Raw genomic sequence first — 21874 nt, forward strand, 5'->3', positions numbered from 1 at the left:
GGTACTATCCTGGCCTGAACCCAAGCTCTGGAGCCCCTTAGCGTTTCACAGCTGACTTTGTTGGGCTTTTTTCAGGCCTCTGTTGGTAAGGAATTGTAATGACTTCTTGTAAGCATGAAATGCCTTTAACACAGGAAGAGAATCCAGATTGGTTTTTATTTCCTGAGACAATCGAATGCCCTGAATTGGTGTATTGATACTTTCTTGTGACAGAAGTGTACAATCCAGTGTATGAATCCGCTACTAGTAATAACACAAAGCTTGCTAAGTTTTTTCCCCACACACGTTTTGCTGGATAAACAAACTGCAGCTTCAGGAAATAATTGCCTTGAGCTCTCTGCGTTAAAAGAAAAAAAGGAAAGAATATGATTTAATAATCATGTAATCAGTAGTCATCTTATGTCATCACAACGTATTGTGGATTTTTTTTGGATTTTAGGAAAAGGCTCATATTCAGCAGGAGGGTAGCTCGGTAGAAAAGACTGTTCAGTATGGAGCAGAAGGAAAAGGCAGTGTTGATTGGTTTGTTTTGTTGCCAAAACCCCAGTTGTTGTCAAATTTGACGATATAACTGACGATTTGACAATGAAGTAATAACAGCAGGTACCAATGATAGCAGTAAAAAACCAGCTAATAAAATCCTCTTTCTGAAAGAACTGATGTGCAGTGGCCGTGATTCTTAAAACTCAGACCCTTTGAATCTTCAGAATAACATTGCTTTTTTGTACTAGTTATATTTTTCACTAACTTATAGGTGAGTCTGTTATTATCAGTGCCCACAAAGCTTACCAGGGTGCAGGGTTTGGTGTCAGACAGGTAAATGCAGCAAATGTTCTCTTGGGCTTAGGGCCCAGGGAAAACCATTTTCCCAGGCAAAGGCTGAGGATCTTGTTACTGCAGATGCAGTACTTTATGTCGCTAAAGAATATTAGCAAACTTTATGTTGCTAAAGAATACTAGACCGTTTTTTAACCAAAATATCATTCTGCTGCAAAGTAGTAATCCAGTGCCCTCAACAGATAGTCTGCAAACAACGTTTTAATTTTTTTGAGTAAATTAGTCGGTGTAGTTTGCCAGTGAGACTACAACCTGTGCATAAGTATAAACACAGGTGCATGTGTTAAATACCCGTGAAATCTATCAAATAAGTAGGCCAGATTGCAAAAAATATGAATGCATCTTGCCTTGACAGTATAAGAAATAAAGAAAGGTCAGGAAATTTGTTAGTCAAAAATATTATTTGGAAACAAAAAATTTCATATAGTTTCCTTCCTGCATGCTTTCCACAACTCTGAATGGTATTAGCTCAGTAGCAGTTAATTGTTCTTTGTGGGTTATGAGGAAAAGTAATGACTTATGCTGTTTGTCAGAAAAGTAGTGCTTTTTATTGCTGCTAGTGTCCTTTGCTTTCTTCTCCACCTAAGCTGCAAATTGTCTGCTCTGGCTAGCACTCCTATAATTGACTTTTATAATAGAGAACAAGACTGAAGATGATTTTTTTTTTTTTTTAATGCTAATCAAAATGTTTAGCAAAGCACTCTTTACATCCTCATCTTCTGTTCTAAAGAGTGTTAATTCTTACACGCTATGATTAATTAATTCCAACTTTGTAAGAGCCACTAGAATAATTCCTTCCTGCATCTAAAGGCTCTGAAGAACAAGTTCTCTCACTTGGGGCGATGTTTGAAATTTGTAACTACATTTAAACAGGTTTTCCGTTATGTAGAGGGAATTATGTGTATCATTTAAGCTGCCGTTAATAATCATTACTCATTGTATGGCCTTGCCTACTCAGATGGGATTGTGTTGATAGTTTACAAGTTTTTGTGTTGAAAAAAATGTGTTCGAATGTACCTCTTTATCTAGAACTGGGTAATACTCTGACATACATCCGTTTCTGGTTTTCAGTCAAAGAAGATTGGAATGTCAGGATCACAAAGCTAAGAAAGCAAGTAGAAGAGATATTTAATATGAAGTTTGGTAAGTTACATGTTAAATGAACTGTTTTATAATGCTGTTGTGTTCTAAAACTCATCTGTAAAAAGAGTTTTAAATTTTACTGTACTTACGTAAACATCAGAAAATTTGCTACGTCAGATGTGGAAATGTTGACTCCTCTCACCTACTTTTTACTGACTCTTCCCTGTAACTGACATAAATGACTTTATAACAACATCCTAGGCCATAGTTTCTCCAGTTGCCAGAAGTTGTCCATAGTTCCATAGCTGTCCAGTTGACAGAGATGATGATATGTGCACAAAAAGCTTTTGGATGAAAAAAGTTCTCAGAAGAAAATATTAGGCACTGCAGACTTACATGTTATCTGTTACAAGATGGATGAAGTTGCCTTTTGCAATTATTCTACAGCAAATAGTAGAAAATCTATTTAAATATTTCTCTTGGGTTTTTTTATTATCTCTGAGTAGCAGAGCTTCTGTAAGCCAAGCTTCTTAAAATCACTTGAGATAAAATACCACCCATTTGAGTGTGTAAACTATCATTAAATCTTTATTTTCAGCCCAAGCTCTGGGGCTTTCAGAGGCAGTGAAAGTTCCCTATCCTGTATTTGAATCAAACCCTGAGTACTTGTACGTCGAAGGCTTGCCAGAAGGAATCCCCTTCCGGAGTCCCACATGGTTTGGAATTCCACGCCTTGAAAGAATTGTCCGTGGGAGTGGCAAAATCAAATTTGTTGTTAAAAAGTATGTTTGTAATTCAGTTATTTTTACTCCTGATTTTGAAGTTATTTGATTTTCTTCCCAGCAACTTTAGGCTTTAAATGCTACCTAAATTCTGTTTCCATAAAACAGAAAGAACATTTTGCACGTATGTTTTATCTCATAAAAGGATATACCTTCCTCATTAAATTTATGTAGATGTATAAATTGCGTGTTTCATGCATCTAGAATCTAAGGGAAAAAATGGCCTTGTACCTGGAAGCTTTTTTCCTTCTTTTTTTTTTTTTCTCTTCTTTTTCTTTATTTTTTTGCTTGAAATAAACCCAGAAGAAAATTTCGGAGTAGAAAATGTAGCTTTATGTTTTCTGACTTTTTGTGGTTATAGTAGATGGAGAGTCATCCATGCTTCTAGCAGAATTTTATTATAGAGAGATGATGTTATGTAAATTGGAACTCATTTGAATTCCAAGAAATTTGTAACATTTTCCTGTATTATTTTTCTTGCATGTGTAATTGATTGGATTGTGTTCTGTTCAACTTTTAGGCCTGAGCTTGTCACTTCCTATTTGCCTCCAGGACTGGCTAGTAAAATAAACACTAAAGGTAAACAATTAAGTATTATTTGCTGCCATCAATTCCTAAATACTTACTTTCTGCTTCCTTAGCAGACTGAGAGATCTTTGTGGTTGAAAAATACGGGTGTTGCAAACGAAAGGCATTATTTAAGAGGATGTAGCACAGTAGCCTGTAAATCTGCTTTTATTTGAAAAAGTTACTCAAAACGTAAATTTATCTTTTTTTTTTTACTTAAGACTATTCCAATACAGAAAATGGAATTTACCCAATTTTGACAACTGTTATTTTTCTATTAATGGCCTAAACCATATTTAACTTATAGCTGTGAACTGAAGTAAATAACAATGAAGTGTTGGAAGAAAAGAATAAAAAATAAAGTCTTTTAAGTTTAAGCTGTCTGTAAAAAATTCAGAAGTTAATAATTTTGTTATTTAGATAATAAAAAGTGCCAAAGCTGTCCCTCACACTTAGAAACAATGAAGTCTTCTGTTCTGAATTAGCGGAGTGAAAATTTAGGTGTGATACCTGCCTTTTTCAAGAGTACTAAACGCACTTTTTAAGGCTGTGAGCATCACTGTGTTGTTCAGATTTTGCAATGCAGACAGTACTTAGTACAGACACAAGTGATTCTTCAGTCTGTTGGAATTTTCAGAATACAGCTGTTTTTTCATTAGCTGTGCAGGATACATACATCATAGAGGGTTTGTGCATTACACCTTGTATTATATTGACTTCCAGCAACGAGTCCAAAGAGTTCAAAAAGGTCACGAAGTCCTGCAGGCAATTCAAAGGTCCCAGAGATTGAAGTTACTGTTGAAGAAGGTATGGAAAAAACATCATTAAATATTCTTCTACTGTTCTTCTATTCTATTCTTCTGATGTTTTCTGTTCTCAGTTTTCATAGCCCATAGTTAACTTATACATGCACCTCATGTAGCAAACTCAGTTTCATTTCAGGGCTCCAGATACACTTTAATATAGAAACAGCTTTATTTTTCCTTTCTGAATAATACTGGATTCTGTGCAGATGATGGTTATGTAAAATGTTGGCGTTTGACAGCTTGCTTGGGCCTTTTATTCCAAGCAGAGATGTGGGAACTGGTGTATTCCTGAGCAGAGAGATGACAGACGTGATCAGTAGTATCAAATGCTTAAATACAACCCTAGAAGAACTTCTTAAGGGTTTTTTTTTTTATTCTACTCTTGATTCAGAAGTTAAGTTTTCTCTAGTAATCAAGTTTGATGCGTTGTTCTTTTCATATGATGGCTTGCTTCTGCTCTCTGCATGTATGTATGTAATGTCTTTTTACAGGTCCTAATAAACCACAAACAACAGATGTTCGAACTAACTCTCAAACCAATGGGTCCAATATGAATTTCAAGCCACGAGGAAGAGAGTTTTCTTTTGGTAAATGTTGTGGGAATTAGCACACATGCATTCTATTAATGTTGGTATTGAAAATTCTGGTGATTACATATCAGAGATATTTTGAATTAATGTTTTATTCTACAGTTAGTGAAGGACTGAAGTTCTTGTTTTCATGTACATGAAATGTAGAGTAATCTGCATCGGAGAAATCCTGGATGATGTATGGAGAATGCTGTACAAATGCAGCACAGGTCCATTAGATCTTATTAACTTGGGTTCAGAATCAGTCCCTTTAGACTTTTGCTGCTCTGTTATTTCACACTGCTGCAGACACTTGAAGGAGCATAGTACCACCAGAGAGCATAAGCCCAGCTGAGATCTGATATTATGCATAAGCTTGATAAGCACTCCACAAACTTGAAATATTGAGCATCACTGTGCAGAGATACCCAAGTGGTACGTAGGAACTAGGAAGGATTTGAACTAACATTAGTAAGCCATGATCTATCAGAGCCGATTTTGCAAGATCGCCATTATAGACCTCTCCAGTTTTGGAAAATCAGTAAAGGAAAAGCCAGACAGGACTGGAAGCCGTGTGGTTGTGTTCATGAGCATTGGGCCGGAGCTTTTTAACCGTGGAGGACCAGGCCTGTCTGTGCAGCGCTCTAGCACAGAAATCTTTGCGTTGAAAGCAGGGTCAAATTTGCAACCCAGATAAATTCCTCATAGTCAAGGGAGATGAATGACTGTATTCAGAGTAACTAAGCAGTTCCCAGTCTCATGAAACCTTTTTTTTCAGCATCCTTACATTCTGAGATTATTTGCTTATATTTATATAGGATTTTGTTGTTATTTGCTTTTTTGTATTTGTCCCATGCTTTCTCTTTAGCAATATGGTCATAAAACGTGAAACAAAGGAATTTTTTACTCCTACTGAGCCAATTTAGAATGAATGTAAGATACTGATTTGGTATGACTGCTCCTTTTGGCATGGGCGGCATTCGTATTCACAGTTCTGTACAGTTTTCTTGGACTTGCTTGTTATTGTTAGACCTTGCCTTTTTTTAAGCTTTAGTCTGCAACTTTTTTAAACTTTCAACTGAGTTTTTAGTTTTGTAGACCAGCTACGGACCATTTACTGCAGCCACAAGTAAACTGGTTTAGCAGTTGCTGCTGGTCGCTGTCAGAAACAAATTGCCGAGCTAGATGGACATTTGATCTTACCCACTGAAGTTGAAATTATGATAGAGCTTACAGGTCTCAAGAGAGAGGCATGTGTTTCAGGGCTGTGTCACTGAACACATGAAGAACTTTCTGCCGCTATTTTGGGTGCTGGTTCAGATGAGTAATTTTTATGTTGCTTGATATCATAAATTTGGATCATGCTTGGATTAATTTCAGTTTTAATCGTCCTGGCTTTAGTTAGCAGGATTTTTCAAAGCTTGAGGAAAATGAGGATTCATGTGGATATAGGTTTAGACTGCAGCAGAATGTTTCAGTGCCATTTGCAAAATGATAGCCATTTTGTGCGTTTTACTGTCATAGTAAATCAGTTATCAAGCATAATAATTTATTAAACATTTATTAAAATATTCTTCAAGGACTGATTTGTTGTGTGCATGTTGATTTACTTTTTCTAATTTCCTCCTGGCAGAGGCATGGAATGCCAAAATTACTGACTTAAAGCAGAAAGTCGAAAATCTTTTTAATGAAAAATGTGGTAAGTTTATTGATTCTTTTTTACTGAGATGTCTTTCTTATGAACATGCAGTTAGACATATGATAGATATGTTCATGTTTATTTCAAAGGTCCTGCCATCCTTGTGTACTTTAGGCAATCTCTCATTTGAGCTCATTCTCGTGTAGGTTGCTTGCAATTCTGTGTCACATTTCCACTAGCTATTTTATTTGGATTTGTAAATGGAGAAATTGTGGTTGGATTACTACTACTTTAATGACGCAGAGACATAGTGATTCCACATCCTGGCACATCTTTTAAGTTTTCCTCACTCTGCTTATGAATGGGATTTTGTATGACTTCAGCCTCTGCATGACTCGATACGTTATGGATGGTATCTGGAGAGACATGCTCCATCGTATCCCAGTGCTGCTTCTGGTGCAGGCTGTTTGGAAGCTAATGACTTTTGGAAGTAATGACTTGTCATTACTCTTCTGAGTGCAGTTTTTGGAACAAGAACACTAATGTCACCTGCCCTTGGTGCTATTCTCTAGCAGAGACAAAGACAGAATACGCTGCCTGTAACAAAGTAGAGTACAAACAGGACAGTCTTGTATGCAGACCAAGCCAGTGGCATGAGCTGTCTATAAATACTAATATTTTCAACTGCAAACTGTGATCAGATTTACTGCAACAGAATGAGTTATGTTTGAGACTGTTGATTTTCTTCCTGCCTATTCATAGCTGTCTCCAAAAAAACCAAAAGCCTGCTGGTTCCACCTAATCTAGTATGTATGTGCCAACTATTATATACCATTTATACCTGAGATTTTCCTTTTTATAGACACATCAGTTATCTAGCTGGTAGCTTATTTGGTCTGTTGCGTTTCAGGGGAAGCTCTGGGACTGACTGAACCAGTGAAAGTGCCGTTTGCATTGTTTGAATCCTTCCCGGAGGTTTTCTACGTGGAAGGACTACCTGAGGGGGTGCCATTCCGGCGACCTTCTACTTTTGGAATTCCAAGACTAGAGAAGATCCTGAGAAACAAATCGAAGATAAAATTCATTATTAAAAAGTAAGACTCCCATGTATCTTTGATAATCCATTCTATGAGAATTGAAATGTAGACCAAAAAATGAAATTGTGTTGCTGAGTTGCTAAATTACTCTATAAAATACACACTGGAATATTTTTAGTAAGTGAGGAAATGGTCAGAAAGCTCTTGTAGAGGTGGAGCAAGATACAGTAATCTCTTTTTGTTCTGAAAGACACTTACAACCATTTTTGGAGGAAGAGCAAGTCCAGATTTCTTAGCCCATTTCAGTTATCACATCACTGGTTTAGCTCCTACTGCATGGAGCACTTATGGGTTACTCATAAAACTTGCCAGCAGTGTACTAAGAGCTGAGAAGTGGAGACTCATATAGAGTAAGTTGTAAGAATTTATTTTTCTTATCTAGAATAGGCTTAGATACCCATGTGCCAGTGTAGAAACAGTGGCAAGAGAAGTTGCGGAGCCTCTCAGCCATTGCATTCTTGGCTCTGTTTGGCTGAGAGTAACATAGCATTTATGATACCACTTAGTTCCTGTCTTAAATAAATTAATATTAGAAAATCTCATTTTCTTTAATGTTGATGAATGTGATTTTATTACTGTACATGAAATGTTCAATCTGTTTGCAGGCCTGAGATGTTCGAGGCGGCTGTTAAGGAAAGTTCTGCTAGAAGCCCCCAGAGTGAGTTTTGCAACTGCTTAACATTCTAAATAACAGTCTCTTTCAAGGATTAAATACAAATCAGGAGTGCTGCATGGTGTTAATGAGTTCCTGAAAGATTCAGTCTACATTGTGGTTGGTTTGCTTGTTTGTTTTTAAGATGGGAAAAGCACTTCCCAGTTACAGTTTTAATATAGCTTTAGCAAGGGAGTATAAATTTTTTTAAGTTATTCACAATAATCAAGCCTTTGATATATTCTTTACTACCTTTTATCAAAATGTAAGAAGCAACGTGTGATTTACAGAAGTAATTCAGATCTAGAGATAAATTATTTGCTCCTGATACGTACGTCATCTAAATGAGAAGTGCTCCACAGATAGGAGTGCAGATAGCCAGTAGAAAATTGTGTCAGGCAGGTCATGGATTAAATGTTTTGAGTCGTATTATTATCTGTTACTATGGGTTGGCATAACCCCACTGAGTTAGTTGAGTTACGCTAGTTTGTGCCACTGAACAGTGTGGCTTACAAATCTAACTGTAGGGGATTTCTTTTGTGAATGCATGCAGCGAACATGTGGATCAGTAGGTGTTACTGAATTAACTGCAAGTACTATGATTTTTCTGTTGATAAAAATACCAAAATAAATGTTCCACATACTCTTTTTTTCCTTTTCTTAATGGTCTTTTTAGAAAACCAGGTAGGTAAAGATTAACATTGTCTTTAATCTAGCCCTTTCTCCTCTTGGGTTGGAAAGACAAGAGTAGTGTGTACCTTCAGTAAGTGTGTCTTGTTGGAAGCTGAACCCATTTTGAAAATGGGACCAGCTCTGCTTTGAAAATTTTTGCGAATACCTGTTATTTTGCAATATTTTCTTTATATATGACAATCAAGATTTTGGGCTCTTTACAACTGTTTTTTAAATTAACTCTCTTACTTTTAGGAAAAAATAATTCATCTAATATAACAAATACAGCAAGCACCACAACAAACACAGTGGTGAACACAGCTGCAGGTGTTGAAGATCTTAACATCATTCAAGTAACTATACCAGGTGTGTACACTGTCAGGTTTCACATCATACTTTTTGTGCTTATATTCTCCATGACATTTGTTTAGTCTGATGAATTTTTTTCCTACAATCAAGTTGGTTCACTGAAATATAAGTACAGTCAACAAAGAGCATAATTTAGCATTCTGTTTTTGCTGAGATGTTAAATATTTTCTAACACTCATTAATATCTATTCAGTGACATCTCTGGAATGTTCTTGGTCCAGCCCCTAGTTAAGAAGTATCCACATTTTTCCCTTTTTTCTCACACAATGAATTAAATACTGATTTGCAATTTTCTTGGCAACTTCAAGAGATCAGGACTCGGACTGAATTGAATAACCATGCTGACTGAACTGTTTTGTCTTAACACCGATTACTACTTTCTCAGGCCTGTATTACATTCATTAGAAACCGTGAGGAACGTTGCATGCCATGGCCATCTATTGAATGCCACTTGTGCTTTTACCTTTCCCCACCATTATATGTACTGTAAGAAAATAAAATGTAATTTGTGGTTTTAGATGAAATTTACAAAATCATCTCTAGATAGTAAATCTAATGTTGGTTATGTAAATACTTTGACGCTTCTCACAGATTTCTTAAAAACCATCTATTTTTGCATATTTCTACCATTCTGTGTTACTGCTAAAACTAGGAACAAAGACAGAGCCTGTTTTGAAGCATTCAGATATACCTGCTTTGAGTAAACATGCAATGATAAACAAGCTTAAGGGAAGAAAAATCTGCTTATTTCTGAGGCTATTCTAACAATTTCTTCCAGATGATGAAAGTGAGCGACTGTCAAAAGTGGAGAAGGCCAGGCAATTGAGAGAGCAAGTAAATGATCTTTTTAGCCGGAAATTTGGTAATTGCTTCTTACTCCTCATTTTTACGTAGGTGTGAATGCAATTAATGTTGTTCATATTGAAGTTACTGAATCATCACAGGGAATGATATATATGATCATTAAAATGAACAAATTTGAGAATTGTGTATGAACGTTGTGCTTTGACTTCCAAAAGAATCTTTTATAAGTGATGTAGGTTGTTTGGTGTTTTAAACAAAAAATCCCAAGAGTATAGATTGCTTTATGTTCTCCCCCCTTCCTGTTTATTTCTGTGTAAGCATGGATGAAATATTTATTTTGCTGGCAAACCATGATTCTTCTTAGGGCTTCAGAGATGTCTTAATACTTGAGACTAGAGTAATTTTTAAAACGCAACTTAACCTTTTTGCTGTGTATGGTTTTCTTTATTTCTACTTTGTATTTGCGTTGTACAGCAATAATGACCTGAGTTTATTTATCTGAAATTCCTTCACGAGTGCTGTGTTGAATTGCTTTTCGTGCGCATTGCAGGAAACGCTTTGTCTTCCTTGATGTAGCTATTTCCTTAGATATCCTGTTCTATAGCTTTTTTAGTAAAAACAGAATCTGGGTCCTTTATATGGTGAGCTGTTAGAGTTGAAGTTGTAACTAATGATCTCGTAGTAACATTCATCAGTGTAATCCAAAACATCTAACACTGTAATGGTTTAATTGTCAAGTGGATTTTATAGTTTCAGATCTGATAGAAAGCTTGGGTTTGCATTTAGTTTCTTAATCGACTGAGGATTTTTCCTTCAACGTGTAATCATAAATATGTAGCTTGAAAATAAACATGACGTCTCTCACTTAGGTGAAGCCATCGGCATGAATTTTCCTGTGAAAGTCCCATACAGAAAAATCACTATCAACCCTGGCTGTGTGGTGGTGGATGGGATGCCTCCTGGCGTGACATTTAAAGCTCCCAGTTATCTGGAAATCAGCTCGATGAGGAAGATTTTGGAATCAGCAGATTTTATCAAATTTACTGTCATTCGGTATGTAGTTGCCATTGATCAGATGGTGCAGATGTTGGGAGGACAGCCCTGTAGCTTGAATAAATTGAGATTCAAAAGAATAGAAGTTACAGTGCATCTCTAAACAGTGGAAGATGTTGGCTCTTTTGGAAACAGTATGTCAAGTCAAATGAAGCCCAGATGTTCATAGCATGAATGAAGGAGGAGAATAACTCTTTGGAGGATATGTCCACTTTAAGATGACAAAGGGCATATTATTAATACTGCATATTGCAGCGAGCTGTCTTACAGCAAGAGTTGAAATCTATTCAAATTATATAACAGAGTCCTAAAGTGTTGTGGGCCTTGCTCTCCCATTTATCAGATCAAGCTTTGAGACAGGTCCAGAGCTTGTTGGCTCTTGACAGTAAACAGTATGTTTGTAGTAGTATTAATATTAATATTTTTAAGTATTTCAGTTGTGTTAAAATTCCTGAGTTAAGGTAAGCTCTTTGATTAATGGGTTTTTTCCTCCAAAATGAGTTTATCTACTATACCTAAAAATACAATATTGTCCGATTACAATATAAGTGAATTTTATTTGGGTGTTACATAGACATATATACACACACCCACATGTATATACAAAGTATATTTGCATGCATGAAGCAGAATAGATGAAACTTTGGAATCTTACTCAGAAGGAGTTCAGGAATTGAAAATAAAAATTTATCAGTTAATATAACTTCTCAAATCATAGACTGCTTCACAGGAGTCTAAAAACTTCAATTTATCTTTAGATAGAGATAAATTTCTTAAATATATTTTACTAAGGGGTCTGAATTCTCGACCCTTAATCATGAAGAGTTCTACCTGAAAGGACTTTTGCTTGATACGTTTTATTTAATTGAGCTCTGAAGAAGAGGTGGTTCCCTTGTTAATTAGCCGTGACTGAGGGAGCGATTTAGATCTTTCTGTGTATGTTAATTTTCAAAATGCTAGTGAACAAACCATGGTGCCCAAGAGCTGCTATGATGGTTCCTTCTGTTTTGTTTGATTTTCTGTTCATTTTTTAGCATGACCTCTGTTAAGAACCATTAGGTGAAGCTGCCTTGGGAGGGAGACCCCATGCAGTATATTTTAGAATCAGTAAATTTTTTTTTTATTTTTTTTTTTTAATTTTGCAGACCATTTCCAGGACTTGTGATTAACAATCGTAAGTATTCATGAAACACTGATGGCAAATGTATTTTTGTAACTTACCAGTATTCGTTTTCTACATTTTGGCTTAGTGGCAGAGGCTCCACAGTGGTGAAGTTCTATGTATAACTCTCTTGTCTGTGTCTGTCTCATTAAGATTTCCTGACTAAACATGCATGTGCAATTAACTTGAGAGCAGTGTGATAAATTTACAGAACAGTGTAAGATTAGCATTAACTTTGATATGAAAATGCAAGATACTGATTTTGTATTTTTCAGCTGCAGAGTCCCAAAGAGATTTAGGACCCTGACTGAGCAACAGACTTACATGGGCGTGTCTGCATTTTAGGTTCGGATCCATCGCAGTAGCAGTTAATAAGCAAGAACTTTCCAGTAGCTGCACAACTGTGTTCCAGTGAAAAATTCTGCATTCTGCTAAAACTGTAGCAGTTTAGAGAGGCAGAGTGTAATTACCTGAAGTGCCATGGCCAATTTGGCCATGTTAATGAAATCATTTGAGAGGAAAAAAAAAAAAAGTCTTAGTATTCTCAGCTGCATAAAATAATAGTGGCCTGGTTTTTTAGATCTTATTTAAGAGAAAAAACAAACTGCAAAACACTGTCATTACAGTGTCCCTTGTGTCACATTCTTTCTGAGCCATTGTCAGATTAGAAATTCAGAGGCCAAATAACCTACTGTTGTTTGTGTGGCCTTAGCCAGCCTGAGCCTTAGCGACCCAGCATTCGTTCATCTGCATCCAGCCACCAGTATACTCGATGATCTTAAAGGGCTTTTCCAACCAAATGATTCTGTGATTCTGTATTCCAGCTAACATGCTGAGGTCTCTGAACTGCAAGTACGAAGTGCTCTCAGGAAGGTATTCTAGTTGACCTGCTCACCAGTCCTAGGCACACCTTCTTAGGTGGGAAAGAGATCCGTCCCTTTGTAAGAGGGAACCCTCCAGGCAGATAAGTGTGTAATAGCATTTCCAGAGAACTGAATTAGAAACGAAAGAATCTATTAAACTGTTGTCTATCCACCATAACTTTCAGCATGTGTTGGGACTGAGGCTAGCTAATATGCTGAACAAAAACAACATAGGTATCCAATCATCTTCCATCACTGGAGGAGCAGATTAGTCATCGAACATGGGATTTTTATGCAGTATCCACGTCCATTAATGATGATCAAAATTATCTGATGTTGATAGATACTGAGGTGAATGATTGAAAGGCTCTGAGCTTATGTAGATATGATGCTTTATTCTTGTTCTGAAGTACATGTGAGAACTTGCAAGGAAATTTTTGGTGCTTGCAGGCAAGATAGGGAATGTTTTTTCTGTAATAAAAAATATTGAACTGCAGCTCAATCACAAGTGTTAGTAACCTGTTCGTGCAACAAGTTTCAGGATTTGCAGATTCAAGAAGTAAGCTTGCCCTTGTGTTACATGTGGGACCATTTTCATTGTGAAGTTAAACAGTGATCATGTCTAATCTTAGAGCTGATGGAAAAAGCTGAAGCAGAAGCACCACCAACAGCACCAGCAGCAGCACCAGTACTACCAGGTGATGCAGAGCGTGACGCATGTCCTTGCAGAAGGGGTAGGGTATGGAGTTCTCGGTCTTACTGACAGATGATATTAGTAGTCATGTCCTGGGTATGTGCTGCTCATGATGGGCCATTTTATTTTGACAGATGGTGTGTGATGGTGACTTTTATAGCTATTAAATATTAATAAATTAATAGAAAGAGCTATAGATTCCTTCAAGCTGTGTCGTTGGCGTGTTCCTTGATTTGATTTTTGCAGTTGATGAGTGAGCTGAAAAGAAGGATTAGTAGGAGCAATATATAAAGCCAATCCAGTATCCATTTATTGATGTCTGCTTAACTCAAAGTATGTGTGTGTCTGCACCAGATAGATGTTCAGCCAAGTGAAGTTTGCCTGTGTAACATGTAAGAACCTAGAATGGGGTCTTGATGGAATTTGTGCCTACTGCACAGCTCTGTAACCCCTGCTAGACTGGGTCTAGACTGCACACACATCACTCATTTGAGTCTGAATGGAGAACTTAGCTTTATGCTATGAATAGCTAAAGTAGATGTAGTTGAGCAACTTCCTCTTGACCCAATATAGTTTCTAAATGTTCGCCGACCTTTTAGAAATGCGTATCCCAAGTTGGTGTAGTGCAGGAAAGACTTTTTCAATTGACTGAGTGAACTGTTACCCAAAGAAACTTGGAAACTAAGAGAAAACGTTCGATAAACTTTTTAAGAGTAAGGGACACTCGTATGGTGGAAATAATTATAAAGGAAACTACTGGCTCCTCTACATTTGGAGGTGGTGGAAGGGATGAAAACAGCTGGTGATGGTCAGTGACCTTGCTGTAGTCTGTCTGTCCTTAACTCACCCGCAGTGTTAAAAAGGTTAAATGGCTTTCCCAACACCTGTCCATCTGTGATCCATCAACATAGGTAATAGAAAAATCATTACGGAATGCAAACATACTTTTTGCCCTCTATTCTGCACCTTCCCACTCTCCCCCAAAATACACATACGCACCATTGAAGACAATACTAACCAGAAGTGATTACTTTTTTTTTAAATACAGTTTTGTATTTAAGTGGTTTGAGTAAAGCTGTTCCAAACTTGGTATATTCTGTGCAAGTGCACGTTATGTTCTGCTAGGACTTGGTGATACGTCTGCCACAGTGAACCATAGTCGGAAGAGAAAGTGTTAGGTAGTGTAATGTAATAAATGTTTGGGTATTTTTTATATTTTGCTGCAGACTCTCTATAGAAAATTACACTTATCTCAGACAAAGATATTTGAGTCTGATCATTAGAGAAAAAATGAGGTGCTTTTTTTCAGGGAAAACTTAATTTCCCTAATTTTTCTAAGATACTTATCTGATTCATATTGTTGAAACTATATTCATATTCATGTGACTATATTTTTTTCATTTAAGAGCCAGCTGAACCAAGCCAAATAGAAGTATCTGTAGGAGGTAAGTGTTTGTCTTTAGTTATTATCAACAAATATTTTTAAGTAATTTTGAATGAAGTTGCATCTTTTTTTAAAGGAGACAGGTCAATCAAAACAAAAAAGGGCTTTTATTGGTTCCCAGGACATTTTTTTCATCTGTATTAATATCGTGCTGCATCATGTGAAAAATACTCTGCAGCAAAAGTTATTATTCAAATAACTTTACAAAGGAGTTTTATGAATTGTTGTTCTTGGTTGGTGAGTCATGACTGTATATAGGCTTTGAGTGATTGCTCATATCCTGAGTGGTGCATCTAGTTATTCAGTGCGGTAGTTTCCACAATTTATGCAAGTGAATGATTGCCATCATCAGGAAATTTGAATGCCATATTGGCCTGAATATACTGTGTCGGGGAGGGGGACTAGTTGTTCTTCCAGAACTTAAGCTCTGAAAAGCATCCAGCTTTCCTATTGTCCAAGAATATACTTGAGTTGTATCCTTTTTCAGATGTTGATATATGTGAGACCAAGGAGGCTGTAGATCTTCTATGCCCGCCTCCCTGTACTTTTTTTTGCGTGCGGTCTTGGAGCATTAGGAATACTGAATGGACCTGAGAACTGGGATGCTGGTGTCTGCTGTGTGCTCTGGTCCTGTAAATGCTGCCTCTGCTATAGCCCCAGCTTGTCAGCATGGCCCTGGATGGCTGTGGCTGCCCCTGGTGTGGCTGGCATAGGGGATCCGAGGTGCTGTGACAGTTTGACGGGGTGCTGCCTTCGTGCCAGGTAGCCCTGAGAGGGGCTGTCTGATGTGTCAGTAGCAGCTTGACGGCAACGTAGCCAACAGCACTGGGATGGAGGCTGCTGTGCATCAGCACTTGTCATCTTAAAACTCTCAACTTGAGTTCATTCCCTAATCCTGCTTAGATTCCCCCACAAGAGAAAGCAGCAAGTCTCGGCACTCCCGTTCTTCTGTATCCTTTTCCATGGAAGTGCCCTTTCCAGCCTCCCATTGCTTCAGTTCCCCTGGCGTGTCACTGAACTTGGAGACAAGCCAACATGCTCAACCAGAACTACCGTTACAAACTCAGTTACAGGTTCGCTCAGTGTTATGAGTAGGTCTTTCTCAGAATATAGACCAATTCTGTTGCAACATTCAAGACAAAAGAAAAGAAAGCAAAAGAAAGCAAGTGTTAGAGTTTCCAAAGTTTCAAAAGAAAGCGTTAGAGTCACAGAAGAGCTGAGTTGCAGATTTTAAGTTCAGTTATTGAAAGCTGGAGCATCAAATGTCTTTATGATACCAAAACTATGTGGGATCACTGAAATTGTTAGATGATGGAGTGCATGAGTTGTTCCTGAATACCCTCATGCAGAGGAGATCTAGCTATGGGCCTGCGAATTGTTTTGAAGAAATAGACAAACGTGGTTTTGAATTTGTCATCCGAAACTGGATTCAGACCCAGTCACCAGAGGAAGGATCTGGAGAAAAGGGATGCAATTGCTGAAGAACTCAAAATCGCTTCAGAACTAGGCTGGAAGGTATAAAATGATCATGCGGTGAAACGGCTTGGCTTTGTAGTGATGAATTACCCTAGCCCCAAACCTTCCAAGCAACTTCACTGAAAAACCAATTTCCTTCCAACATCATATTCTCTGTTTATAAAAAGAACAAAATCAGGCTCTGGGCTATACAGGCATGAGATTTCTTTGATTTACCTCCAAGCATCCCTGTGAACAAGAAAAAGCAAAGGTTTTGTAATGAAGTCTCCTGGAAATGAAAAAAAATCGTATCAAAAGATGATGAATGCTTTAGCCAACAAGATGAAATTTCCTTCTCTCTTTTTTTAAGCATATCATAATGCCTTTCTCTGTGATACTGTGCATTGAAGAAGAAAAATTAGCTAAGGTCAAAATTTGGTTTGGACAGATTGAAAAATAATAATGCAAAAGCCGGTATCAAGCTGAGAAGAGCAGCAGTCCTACAGATGGGGAAAAAATCTGAAAAATAGTCAGTGTTGTGAAGGCAAGAGTTTCTGCAATGCATGTTAATTTAATAACTAAGCCAGAAGGCATGACCTGAGCACAAGTAGGTTCGCGTTGTTAGCTAGCTTTGGAAAACAGCATCTTAAAAAATGTGAAGCAGTGGTCATGCCTGAAGTATTTGAAGTCATGGGCTACAGACTTACCTGTGAGTGTTTGGAAAGCTTCACCCCGCATTGCGTATCTGATGAGGTGGATGGAGAAGGAATGGCACTGGGGATTGACAAAGAGGAGGGAGAAGGACTGAAGAGCAGGATGCAGACCAAAACAGTGATATAGCTGACGTTTTTTCACGGGTTCTATGTTGTTTCCTTTTTGGATTAAGTTCCTTTCTTGCCCAGTGAGTATTTCAGCTGCATAAAAACCATTTTAAAGTTTCATACACTTCTAATACCAATTTTTATTTCTGTTCTTTAAAAAACTAGAGTTCTCTAAGATCCCAGGCTGCTTTACATTGAAGTGAATGTGGTAGTTTCTGCAGAATCAAGATTGTTGTGAAGACATTTTTATTTATCGTTAATAGTTTAAAATGATAAATGAATGCTTTTCATATTTTCATAGTTTTTTACTTAAGTACAACAATAACAAAAAAATTGGTTGAGAAGTTTCCTTTTTTCCTCATTCATTACTGCTTTTTCAAAAGATATTACAGAAACAGAAGAAAATTCTCAAATAAAGCAAGAACCAGACCCAACGTGGTAGACCTCATCAATACTGGGTAAAAGAATTTAGTGTTTCTTGAAGTCAATGCCTGTCAAGGAATAACATTTGTATATTTTGGGGTGGGGAGAAGCGGGCTGAGATACAGGACTGAATGCCAGAAGGTGCCAGTCCTTTACTTGTGAATTATTTTATTCGTCTCTGGTTCTCACCTGTAAAATGTAGAACGTTTTCACCACCTTATCCAAATATAATGTAAAGCACACTGTGTTCAAATTTGTGAGGCAGGCAGTCCTAGGAAAATGTGGCCTATAAATAAAAATGGGTGATGGTAATTACATACCTCAGAGGCAGAGTAAATGAAAGCTTAGGGAATTAGTGTTTACGAAGAGCTCTGACATGGTTGTGTGAAAGCATTATTGTTCTTGGTAAAGCCTATATATTTCCAAATTGCAATTGAGCAGGAGAGCTCTTCACTATGACTGCAATAGTGTCTAAGCTTGGGACACCTGGTAAAGCTGTTAGCTGTGATGACAAACCAACCTCCTTTAAAAGTTTTTTTTCTTTTCCGTTAACTTTTATGAAAAGCTTAGTTTAATTTACAATGCAAAAATGTCTGAATCTTTCTCTTATACTATTTTTAACTTCACTCATTCCTAAAAATGACATTTTGGTGGAGGTGGAGAACAGTGCTAGCGATGTTATCACATCACCAAATGTAAAAGGCTGACCCACGCAGTTGTAAGTCTCTATGCTTCATTCACAGAAAATGGCAATTTTAAGCTGTCACAGCTCTGTAGTACTTTTTCCCATTTCAGTTTTTTGATAATACTCCAAATATTTTCCTCATTGTGTAGTGTTTGACATAGTAATTTGGTTTGATTGATACAAAGTTGGATGCATTTGTTTAGTATACTCGAGCTGTAACTTGTCTAGCTTTAGTAAGAAAAAGACGTTTTATTCATCCCAGAGAAGAAAACGTCTGCGTACGATTCCAGTTCTGAGGGCACAGACAGGCAATCGGCAAAACCAGGCTCTGGTTCTTCATTTCTGCCGCCTGAGCAGCTGAGAGTGATAATGCGGTTTGCCCCTGGCATGAAGGCAGTGGCTGGAGGAGCCTGGGGCCTGCGGGTTTCCATCCGGCTTTTTGGAGACGTGGACAGCCTTGGCCATGGCCCTCCGTCCGTGCAGCATAAACACAGCCTGGCACATGGAGGGCTGCTGACGGCATCGGGGTGCGGGACTGAAGGGACAAATCCAGAAATGATTTGGTAGAAGCTGGCAGAGACTGACATACCAGCATACCAACTGTCTGTGCCCTGAGAATTAGAAGTACAGCAGTAGTTTTCCTAATAAATTGGTGAAGTCTGCTTTGGAAATATTTGTCATAAAACTGAACGTGGCAGGAGAAAATACACTAAAGAAAACCTTTTGGTTTGTCGTGGGAGGCACTTCAGCCAGTGGAGGTACAAAAAGCCATCTCACTTGTCCGCTAAAGGTCACGGAAATTTTGTCTGAGCAATGGCTGCACAATTTGGTGCTGCAGTGGTTCGGATTTTTCGATGCTTTAGGCCATCCACTGAATTTATACTAAAGCAAATATTTGATCTAAATTCTTACAGAGACCACTCAAGCACACATTTAATGTCATATTTATTGAGAGCAATATTCAGCTTCTGCATGCTTTCTGAATCTAGGCCTGAAGAGCTCGAAAAGGCAATGCAGGCTACTCATATTTGTAATGAGATACAGAGCTGCAATGAAACTAACTCACTTTTGTAATTCTTCTTATCTAGTGAGAAGCATCCAGTTCCGAGAAGAGCCTGCCGGGACTGTCTTGAGCTGTGTAATATAACTGTATAAGAGAAGTACCTTCTATACAAACCCTTTTTGTACTTTTAGATAGAAATGTCTACTTTTTCAGCAGTTCTGTGAATTGACTTAAAGCAAAGAATGACTGTAGATTTGGAATGGCTGGTTTTACTTTGGAATATATTATAAGGACTAAATTTGATGCAGCAATGCTGGGGAGATGACAAGGATTAAAATCAACAGGGACTTAACAGAGGCTGTCTACATTGCCCAATAAAGCTGAATTTCACCGTACCTGAATGCATCTCAGCTTTTGTAACGAAGAAAAATTCCTGCAAGTAGTTCAGTTTGTTAGTTTTACTTTGGAAAAAAAATCATTAATTTTTGGTTCTTACTCCTTTAATGGCTGATTGGACAATAGTATCTGTATATTTGAACTAATTTTTCCTATTATATCTATCACAATTCATATGTTTTTCATAAATAAAAGATAAACTGGTTCACTTGACCGTTAGTACGCATTAATGAGATGGACTGTGAAATGGTCAGTATTTCAGTGTGTCAATTAGGAACCAATTTGAATTAAACCCTGTTATAGTTTGTTCATTAATTCAAGGTAGTAAGTGCATGTTTTATCAGAATATCACATGGTTTGTATATGATGGGTCTGGTCTTGCAGTCCTAACATAGGCAGAACTCACGTGGACCTGTGTGAGAGCTTTTCTCCTGAAGGCTGTGGGGGATGCCCTCTGTTCATCTAGAACTAGTTATGGAAACGTACACTACAAGCTGCTGTAAGTCCTACTATGTCAAAAGTTAAGTCCCCTATAGTCCTGGGTACGCCCCACATCATGTAAGAGACTCATGTACGCATTTTTTTTAAGTTTCACAAACCATAAGAGGTGTAAAGTTCTGGCTATATGATAATCTCGATAGAGAAGATGCAGATTATTGTAAAGGTTTCTCTTTTATTGGCGTGAGTTTGGGATGACTGCATTATGCACAAATGGTAAACCTTATTCCCTGATTAAGAAATAAAGACCTTTCTGATGGTTTTCATGACTGTCCATGCAGTATACGTTTACATATTGTACAACAAGTCAAGTTCTAGCGGTAATTCCGTAGGCAGGTAGAACAGGCTGTAGCATAGTTCCTCATTCCAGTGAAGGAAGTACGTTCCAGTCATGCCTTTCAGACTGAAATCCAGTTCTGGGTGCGTGAGGTTGTTGTATCTTCAAGGAAAATTTTGAAGCCTTAATTTATTGGGTACAGCGTCTGTTCCCCGGGAGCAATCTGAAATTCAGCAGATTAATTCAGAGCAGCACATCTCTGTCATTCTGGAGGCAAGGGAGAGCTGTAGAACGTGCGCTTGCGTTTTCACAATTGCTCCGTGCAGATCTAGGTGCTCCCACTTAAATATTCAGACCGTGTGCTGTTGATGTCAGTAGGAGCAGGCTTAGCTCCATGCTGAGTCGTTTTAAAAATGCTCGTCCCAGTAGTACCTTCCAGCTCTCCAGGTGGGAACCGGTGGTGACCGACGCAGCGCTGCCTTCCTGCCTCGGCAAACGGCCCCTATCTCAGTCCCATGGGAACGAGCCCGTTGCCTTAACTTACCTGTTAACTCTCAGCTGTATGGGTACTGTCCCAAATTTATAACCACTGACGTTTTTCACTGCTGATTACTTTAATAGACATGCTCGGTTAACATACCTTCATAAATAGGTTGTTACCAGAGCGACAGCCAGTTTCGTGATTGCTGCTAGAAATCTTTAGAATGGGGAAATGAGTTAATGCAACTTTCCACGGGTTTTCAGCTGGCTCTCGGCTTCCCCTTTTGAAAAAGCGGAAGATGGCCCATCCCTTCTTCACTCGCAGCTACCTTTAGGAGGCACTTCTTGCACAGCTGCCTGCCCAGCAAGGCTATATATTGCTGATGGAGTCGTTAGCGCTCACTCAAAATGAGGGCGAGGCATCATAGCGAAAGAACTGTGAAAATAAGTAATTCCAGGCTATTGCCTTGTCAAGTATATAACAGCAGAGTATGGACATCCTGCAGCTTTGCGTGCAGGAGCTGAAAAAAAAAAAAAAAAAAGTGAAAACTGATGTAGTGGTTTTACTAGAAGGACTGGAGTCCTTATGTGACGCGGGGAGTTAGGGTGGTGGTGTGCGTTGTGTCCGTCCTGCTGCTGGGCTCGCAGTACTGCTGATGGGTGTGTCGGCGTTCAACACTGAAGTCTCTTTTTGGTCTCAGACATTTTGAGTTATATCCAGTAGAGAGAACTTAGACTGACAA

The 21874-nt window shown here is 38.0% G+C and overlaps 1 protein-coding gene across 11 annotated transcripts in view; it reads left to right on the forward strand.

Annotated features, from left to right (window-relative positions):
* GTF2I (general transcription factor IIi) overlaps positions 1–20640 on the forward strand; it is an 81440-nt gene extending 60800 nt beyond the window's left edge. For 9 of the 11 annotated variants that reach the window (XM_075518291.1, XM_075518286.1, XM_075518290.1 and 6 more), the window contains 16 exons: positions 1909–1980; positions 2519–2702; positions 3223–3281; positions 3993–4076; positions 4567–4662; positions 6278–6343; positions 7194–7377; positions 7986–8038; positions 8960–9070; positions 9852–9935; positions 10747–10930; positions 12076–12104; positions 13588–13653; positions 15056–15094; positions 17753–17827; positions 19566–20640. In XM_075518291.1, coding sequence (XP_075374406.1) covers positions 1909–1980; positions 2519–2702; positions 3223–3281; positions 3993–4076; positions 4567–4662; positions 6278–6343; positions 7194–7377; positions 7986–8038; positions 8960–9070; positions 9852–9935; positions 10747–10930; positions 12076–12104; positions 13588–13653; positions 15056–15094; positions 17753–17811 — 1370 coding nt within the window. In that variant the 3' untranslated portion in view covers positions 17812–17827; positions 19566–20640. The other 2 variants (XM_075518293.1, XM_075518294.1) reach the window with 2 other exon arrangements.
* Positions 20641–21874: the final 1234 nt, after the last annotated feature.

Source organism: Mycteria americana, chromosome 15 (genome assembly GCF_035582795.1).
Source record: "Mycteria americana isolate JAX WOST 10 ecotype Jacksonville Zoo and Gardens chromosome 15, USCA_MyAme_1.0, whole genome shotgun sequence".
NCBI classification, from domain to species: Eukaryota; Metazoa; Chordata; class Aves; order Ciconiiformes; family Ciconiidae; genus Mycteria; species Mycteria americana.